The 9281-nt window shown below is 36.0% G+C and overlaps 1 protein-coding gene across 3 annotated transcripts in view; it reads left to right on the forward strand.

Annotated features, from left to right (window-relative positions):
- LOC104265353 (sodium channel protein type 4 subunit alpha B-like) overlaps positions 1-9281 on the forward strand; it is a 72000-nt gene that overhangs the window by 6683 nt on the left and 56036 nt on the right. For 2 of the 3 annotated variants that reach the window (XM_018812474.2, XM_026836552.1), the window contains exon 4: positions 5459-5676. In XM_018812474.2, the coding sequence (XP_018668019.1) occupies positions 5459-5676 (218 nt within the window). Of the gene's footprint in view, positions 1-2876; positions 3046-5458; positions 5677-9281 lie in introns of those variants that run through there. The other variant, XM_026836557.1, reaches the window with a different exon arrangement.

Consider the following 9281-nt stretch of genomic DNA (forward strand, 5'->3'; position numbering starts at 1 on the left):
TATGCGTTACAAGTCGCGTACATGAACATTCTCCAACGCTGATGTTTAATCAATACGATCCTAATTGCTGAGGTCCCAACCCAGCGGCGCGGGTACGGATTATTTAATATATATTGGGGTGGGGGAAGACGGGACACCTTTAGCACAAAATAACCAAATATCCTGAACGTGTTTAAACAACAACAGTCTATGGGAGTTGTGAGGATTTGGTTTTATAATTTTTAAAAGTTCTTTCTACCAAATGGGACGAGATAAAAAAATAAAAGGTGTCCCATCCTACCCACTCTACTATATAGTATACGGTCCATGTTTTATTCTATATTAACGTCTGATTTTGTATTGAACAAGGAATGTTCACAGAATTATAAAACCTAATTGTCACGGGTCTAAGATAACGTTGGTAATTGTTCAAGGCACGATTTGAAAATATGGGATATTATGTTCTAACGGTATATTTGTGCCCCACAGTACTTTACACCGCGTTAAAATCCGAAATTGAAATCAGAAAAAAACGTAAATTAGTCCTAAGGACTCTAAAATAGTGTTGTTAATTGTTCAAGTCACGGTTGGGAAAATCGGGATACATGGGTATAACCATCTTACCCCAACCTACTATATACCGTGTGTAAAAGACACCAATATAGGATAAACGCTTTATGTCAGCGTTTCTTAAACTGGGGTAAATTTACTAAATTCCCCATATTTAGAAGGTAAATGAACTACCAATTGAAACCCACATCGGTTGACGGGGCAGAAAAAAATATGCCAATTGCAGTGTAGTAGGGTGGGGGGAGATGGAACACCTTTTTTCTTTTAGTTTTCTCTTTTCATTTAGTAGTAAACAAAGAACATTCAATGAATTATAAAACCGTATCTTCACGACTTTCACAGACCGTTGTTAATTGTTTAAAACATGATTTGGCTATTTGGATATTAAGTGTTAAAGGTGTCCCATCTTTCCCCCACTCTACTATACTTTACCAGACATTGAATAACTCATCCATCGCATTAAATATAACTGATGTAATTAGTTGTTTTCGCTTTTTAATAAATGACCGCCATATTACATATTGGGGGTAAAACTGATAAGCATCTTTGTTAAAAGGGTAAAGCATACAAAAACGTTTAAGAACCACCCGTTTAGTTGAAGAAGTAACATCACACCTTCACAGCGGTTGAAATCGGAGTCTTTGACCTTTTTAAATTCAAGGTCGTTTTACGTTTCGGGTAATTACTTGTAACAAACCACCAGCTGTCTAGCTTACCGGGTGCCTCGTTCATTACCTCTTTACAAATAAGACTATGCTGAAGCTGAAGAAAAATTAGCCGGGGCTTAGAAACCGAAATTCTACCGCAAAATAAATCCCAAGCTTAGTGGTCGAAATAAACCGTCGTTGGTTTCGTTTCGTTTTACGTTTTAAAATCGTACTTAGTTTCCGGAATTTTAGCTCAGTCGAACTATGTCGTAATTTAGTCGTATTAATTTTTGATGTGTAATCTGTGCCTCTGATAAAAGAAATATTTAAAACAGCTTACGGTCGGCGCAGTCGCGTGTATCCTGTGTATGCGAAGCTTGCTTTATAAAATATTTATCTCAGCCTTTAGCACGTTTCAGAATTTCCAGACCGCGTGGAAAAGATGATTAAATTCGCCGAGAACGGTTGACTTGTCGTTCTTAATTAACCTTTTGCGCTGTAGTCAAATAATTTCAATCATTACCTGAGCTACTGGCAGCCACGGAACGGCACTAGCTACAAATTGTCAGCCTTTTCCTCAAGGAGCGCCAAGCAATTAAACTGTTGTGCTAAACGCCACGGTTCGTTTCGATCCGCGCAATTAGTTTATTGCGCACGTTAGTAGCCTCAAGGTTGATTTTTGTGGTTGTTGTTCTTGTTTTCTTTATGAATTAATAATAATAAATGTAATTAACTTTGTCTATTCGAATATTGTATGGCAAAGTTTAGGAAATAGATTAAAATAAAAAATATAGCGATAAAACGACCGTCGTTAAAACACGCTTACTGTTAAAAACATATAATTATCTGAAAAAAAGCGTTTGTTGAACCTAGAATTAAATTGTCCATCGTAGTGTTTTTCAAAGGTTAGATTATATGGTCAAAAACGCAATCATAATATTCATAATTATTTGCATTCAAGAGGGCTTTGAGCTATAATTCCTCTCGAAACGACACCGCCATATGCGCATAAGAGTGCTGTGTAGGCTACTGTTGGTGCCTTGTGGGTCAACTATCCTATATAGGGCCTCGTTGAATGACGTTTTAGTAAAACCGGTTACATTTGTTGGGAGATCAACATATAAGTGTATTTTGCTGTTGTCGCTACCAGGCATAATATGTTAATTTGAATTACTTTTTCAGAGTGTTTTTGAAAATAATGTAAACTTGGTTGATCACCTAAATGGTATTGTTTATGTGGCTATACCAGTAGCCGTAATACGTTTTTTAAACTGTATTTCTGTTTCGTTTTTTTACAAGAAAGACGTTTTGGAAGTATTGGAAATATGATTTATATAGTAGAGTGGGGTGAGACGGGACACCTTTAGCACATAATATACAAATATCCTGATCATGTTTTAAACAACTAACAACGGTTTATATAGATTAGATTTTGATAGTATGTGCTAAATGCGCCTGTCTCCCCCCCCCCCCCCCTACTGTATGAAACCGTCTTATCGGTAGTGTATGACAGGCATATAACATTAACTTAATTGGTCGCAAAAATCAGGTTCATATACTGCTTGTATTGAGCCAGTTAGAGTTTCTTCGCTTGTGTAAGCTCAACCCCAAGGCCATCGATTGCCTTGTGGTTCATAATCTAATTAAAAGCTTCCGCTAACGTTGGTCTTGCCTAGCGGTGTAGTTCCGTGTAAGTGCTTAGCAAAGTTAACCACTGCATACAGAGGAGGTGAATTAATGTGTAAGATATATCTGTTGTGATTTACTAAGAACATGGTAGTACACGGAGCTCGTCGCATTCAAGAGTATCCGTTATGGAAGCTGGACCTGCTTATCAACTTTGTATTTGGTGAGTCATAACTTGAATGTAAAGTATCTGTTTGAACACTCGCAAAGAATATAGGGCCTTATGTGTTGGGGTTATTGAAAGTAATTTAGGTTGTTCATGTTATGTACTGATATATAGTATCTGTTACTTCTGCTATCATGCATGATCAGCATTGCAGGGCAGACGAAACGTCGGAAATACACTACGTTTTTTTATAGCGCAGATAACCCGTTAAAAGATTACCTAAAATAAGTATAGTATCTGTTAGTACGATGTTGATATTTCTTAACCCGCCGTAAGGTGGCGGTATTGAGTTTGTTGGATATTTTTAACACGCTGATGATTTGCAACAACTGTGTAATGACGTGGGGTAAAATATTATTACGCTGCATTTGCTTTTATAAATTTCAAAGCGAAACACAGCGACACAAGTCCATTGATTTGATGTGTGGCCAAAATATTTCTTGTTATGAATACTATATATGTATATGTATGAATGAATGAATGAATGAATGTAACTTACTTTATCCTCGCGTGGCCGGAAAACGACAGTCGTTATCACACGGGTTTAACACCTCGTGCCAGCTTTCGAGTTACCATGTATGTTACTTCTTGGGTGATTATTTTTTTTGGATTTTTTATTCTTTTTTTTTATGTATGGATATACCGTTAGCACATAATATCACGGTTATATGACGGGGGGATATTATAAAACTTCACAATTGAGATTGGAAAATAATACAAAGCTTGGGAAAAACCACAACGTTTAAATTCTCCCATGACGTTAATATACTCTTCTATAATAACATTAATATTGCTGCAAGGAATGAATAAGTAACCCTTTACAAATACGTGTAAAATACTATCCATTCTGATATGTATTGACTGCCAGTCCTTTTATATTTAATAAGATTTGTAATTTGTGTTATAAAGACTTTTGTATTACCATTGTTTTCGTCGTTTTTTATACCAGATAATTAGAAAAACTTGTTTTTTTAAAGTAATAATAACATTATAAATGTTTTGTATTTTCAATTAAATAAGTGGCCAAAATAATCTAATTTCCGAGTAGACAGGAACTAATAAATAACTGGTCAAGGCTTTAAATAAATATGTTTTGGTTTTGTGTCGCTGAACAATCCCCCCCAAAATATCTTTAAACGTCGTAATATATTATCCTGATGTCGTTGACGTCACAAGATGACGTCGTCAACGTCACTAAATGTTAATAAATGCCAAATTTTACTGAGCGCTGAATATGCACAAAGCATATAGCTGGGAAAAACATATTTTGGTTCCAAAATAAACATATAAGTAGATTCTTTGTACGCCTGGTGGTGGTGCCCTCCCCATGTTGCACCAACTTGACGTATAATTTGCCTGCTAATATTTTAGCCGCAAACCAAAGGCCTTGAGCAGATCAGATATATCGACGTTACTCATATATTCGCGTATTGTTAGCGGCGTAAAGATAGTAAGCAACTTGTGCAGTTTATACCAATGTTGTCTGTTGGGACAAATGAGTTTTTGTTAGGAATCGGAATAAACAGATGAAATTCAATATTGTGTACAGGGTTTTGGTGATCGCATAAAAACTCGATATTTGATGTATGTATTTGAATTAATGGTTTTATAAAAAAATCTATGATTCATTGTTTTGTTATTTTTGATATAATTAAAATAACAATTATTTCGTATTTAGCTCTTCGATATTTTTTAATATATAATGGTGTGGGGGAAGATGGGACACTTTTATAGTATCCAAATATCTTGATCGTGTTTAAACAATTAACAACGGTATATATGAAAGTCGTGAATATACAGTTTTATATTTCTTTGAATGTTCTTTGTTTATCGCCAAATGGGCCGAGAAAATAGAATAAAAAAGGTGTCCCATCTTTCCCCAACTCTACTGCATATCCCTTGCAATTATTTTATTTATCTCATACAATAACTAAAGTTATGTTCAGTTAATATGACAAAGAAATTGAAATTACCAGTGAAACGGCAATTGTTAAAGCAGGTTGGAATAAAATCACGAGAAAGACGTCGGCCGCTAATATTTTTAATTAACACGTTAGCAACTTGTCGATAATTTGTATAATTTGTTTCGTTCTCAAGCGTTTGTTCCCCTTGTCCGTTTACTTGGTGAAAATAAAACTAAAAAACGTGAACGTGAAGACTGAATAAAATGAATAAATGAATGAATGTAACTCATTTATCCTCGCGAGGCAACGACAGTCGTTAAAACTCGAATGTTCTGTTTCCTACACCTTGTGTCCGCTTACGAATTACATCGTATGTTACTTTGTGAATGATTTTTGCCCAGCTGCCAATTTAATTTTACCATCAGGAACCACTGGGTTGGGCAATTATTGTTAAGTGTCAAGGTCGCACATGACCGCGGGATAATTAATCGAGTTTCCCTTTGCAGTCGGCGATCGAAGAAACGCCATGGGACGAGAATCACATCGGAAATCTTTGATGAAAGGAATCCTGAGCGTCGCAAGTGGGGGAGGGACTCCCCCTGTTTCGGAACTCAAAGAGGGCAAACCACTGCCGGGTTATTTGGGAAGGGAGAACGAAACTTATTGTTTCCCTGCATGTGCTGGTACTCCGCTCAAGGAACCCGACGAATTTTACGAGGATAAGGTAACTTGTATGTAGGATGCCTATTTGTTTAGTGTTAATGGATAAATGTAACTTATTTATTCCTTTGTGGCGGAACAACAAGGTTAACCTCGGGGAGTCGTAATAACATGGGTATTCTGTGCAAAGTTTCGTATACATGTACGTAACTTGTAGGATGTAGGTATTGACAGTTTAGACAAGCCATAGGACCACTGGTTTGGAGCAATTACACTTAAATGTCTTGCCCAAGGATATGATACGCCCACAATGGTAGCAGCGGCAAGCCTCGAACCTGTAAAGTTTAACTTGTAATAAACAGTTTATAAAAAAAATAAATTTTTACGAAATTGCACGAGTAAAGTCTTGACAGCATAGAAATCGGATTGATTGCCAGATATGGCTGTTTTCTCACGTCGATTAAGATGTGATCTTCTGCAATGACGCCGTACCTACCTTCGTTGCCAAGTTAAACCAACGTACACACATGTATAGAATGCCATAATTGCTGGTTTGAAATGCCACAGACTAAATTATAAGTTTAAATCTAGAAATACTGGCCAGGATTAACTTGTAAAAGAAATTTTATCGTTTATTTGCGACTGTGTATCAAATTTTATCTGCATTTTAAATCAGTCCAAATTTAGAATAGTAAGGCGGGGCAAGATGGGACATATTTTCATTTATTTTCTCGTCCCACTTGGTGGTAACCAAAAAACATTCAACGAATTATAAAACCATATCCTCACAACTTCCATAGACGGTTGTTAGTTGTTTTAAATACAATCAGGATATTTAGATATTATGTGCTAAAGGTGTCCCATCTTACCCCACAGTGCTATGTTTAAAACACATTTTAGATTATTGTATGGAAAGAAAATCCGGATTACGCTACACAAATAATTAAAGCCACTTGTTTTGCGTGTTTTAAACGGTATTATACGACAAAATTTCACATAAGATTTATGTTTTAATAACCTTTTTTAAATGTTACACAAACAAGATGATCTTGAACCAGAAAACGCCAAAAAATGAATTAAGTTTTTCTGGTTAGACCTTTCTATTCAACACGTATCAGTGTAGTTGTAAAACACAGTAGGCCAAGTTTAATATGCGACAGCGGAAATTGGGTGATCGTAACTTACGTTTGTAGTAAAGACCAACGTAAGAAACTTGGTTTATATCGGTGTGTCTGTTTCGTTGGAAATGTAACTTTCGTAAATTTTACTCCCGTTTTATAGCGGCCTTGGCATTTTAAGTGAGATGTAAAAATGCCTGGTGTAGAAAACACTAAAGTATTGGCCTATATTACTGTGGGGTAAAATGGGTACCGTTTTAAAAGCGAAAAACGTATTTCATTAGAGTAGAGTGGGGGAAGATGAGACACCTTTTTATTCTATTTTCTCATCTTATTTGGTGCTATACATAGAACATTCAAAGAATTATAAAATCGTATCTTCACGACTCTTATAGACCGTTGTTAATTGTTTAAAACACGATCAGGATATTGAGATATTATGTGATAAAAGTGTCCCATCTTTCCCCACAGTAACATATATTTTGTTGCAGTTTTTATTGCAAATTGTTCTCTTATGTGAGGTTGCGGTTAAAATGATCTTAGAAATGTTGATTTACTTTGCAACCGTTGTAAAAGTTTCTAAACCGTTTCTATCTTGCTATAATTCGAATTAGTTCCACCTAAAGGTTAAATCCTACAGTGTTGCCGAGTATTTTTCTTTTAAATCAAACTACTTGTAAAGTAATTGAATGTTAATTGAACGTGCAGCACTGTATATTGAGCCCCGGGCAGACTATGTAGTTTGGCTCACTATCCTCTAACCTCTAACATACGTCTATCCTGGGCCTCAGATCGCAGATAAGATGCCTCCCGGTTCACTATCCCTTGGTTTGTCGTCAACAGTAACGGGCGGGGTGAAGTGGGGGGAGAAACACTTAAAAACATTTTTGATTCGACGAAAAAGTTGAGCTTAAAAACAGAATCATCTCATTATAGTGAAAATGCGTGGGCCACAAAATTCAGATCCGCCAAGATAAAACGGCGTTTAGGGGTTTTCCGCATAAAATTGGTCCCATAGCGATTGGTTTGGTTTCTATATATAGTAATGTAGGAGAAGATGGTACACCTTTTTATCCCATTTTCTCGTCCCATTTGGTGCCATACAAAGAACATTTAAAGAATTACAAAACTGTATCCTCGCGACTCCCATAGACCGTTGTTAATAGTTTAAAACAAGATCAGGATATTTGGATAATATGTGCTAAAGGTGTCCCGCCTCCCCCCATACTACTATATATATCTTGAGTTGTAATGCTGGCCACTTATACGCCCCCTGTCGCGTTCACCCACCGTCGTTACATTAGCGACTCGCTAATGGGTATAGGCGGGGTCGCAACACCCGGTCATCCCAGGCTACCCGCTTAGCGATCAACTCGTGCGTTTCAATCATCATTTGCCACCCCGAGGAAAATTCTCCACGACTTATTGTGCTAATTTTTCGCACCCAAATAGTATCAATTCTACTTTATATAAGCAGGGATAGGCTATATACATAGGGCGGTTATGATATGGATAGCAACTTATAAATACCTTGACGGTAGACAGGTATATTTACCGTTAATGTGAATTTTTAACCGACTTTATAAAAGTTTAGGTTAGATGTATACAGTAGGGTGGGATAAGATGGAACACTTTTAGCACATAATATCCAAATATTATGATCGTGGTTTAAACAATTAACAACGGTTTATGGGAGTCGTATGGATAGGGTTTTATATTCTTTAAATTTTCTTTGTTTACTACCAAATGAAAAGAGAAAAGAGAATGAAAATGTGTCCCATCTTTCCCCACCCTACTATATATTGTGGATAATATATACACTACAGGCAGCGCAAGCAAATGGTATAGTCTATGGAGTAACCGTAAAAACTATTTGTTGAATTAGTAAATAGCAGCCAAGGAAAAGCGTAAACGATGAATTTTCTTGGTTTTCTTAGCATTTTATTTTGTGGCATAATGTCTACATAATAACAGAGTTTATTTCGTATTTTGCGCGCAACGAAATACGTAACAGACGATACTCATGTCGAACAAATATTGTTTTATGAAATGGATATTTCGCTTACAAACTTAACCAGGGCCAGATTCACAAGATCTATCACTAACACTTATTTTTTGCTCCGAAAAAAAGCATTTTTAATTCATTTGAAATTAAGTTTTCTTACGCGAACAATTTAAAAGAAGTTTTGTTTTATAATTTTTATATAAACGGAACTCTGATTTTCTAGATCAGAGCAAGATTCATGTAATTTATCAAGTTTAGGTACTTTGCGCTTCAAAAAAGAAATTTTAATGTTTTTTGCGCGGAAACTTCGATACCGATTGTGTTCATAATTATATAGAATATTAATTTTCTCAATCTGTTTCAAAATGACGTGATTTATCAAAGTTACAATGTGTTTTGCGCTTAAAATCGAAATTTTGAACCCGACTGGTATTCTTGCATCGTACTTGATTTACACCGGAGGCTACGAATGAAACCCTACGTTGTTATCTGTATTTGTGTGCAGTTAAACTTGTTGTACCTTCCTAGTAATGACGTCTGTGTAAA

This window comes from Ciona intestinalis, chromosome 1 (genome assembly GCF_000224145.3).
Source record: "Ciona intestinalis chromosome 1, KH, whole genome shotgun sequence".
Lineage (NCBI taxonomy): Eukaryota > Metazoa > Chordata > Ascidiacea > Phlebobranchia > Cionidae > Ciona > Ciona intestinalis.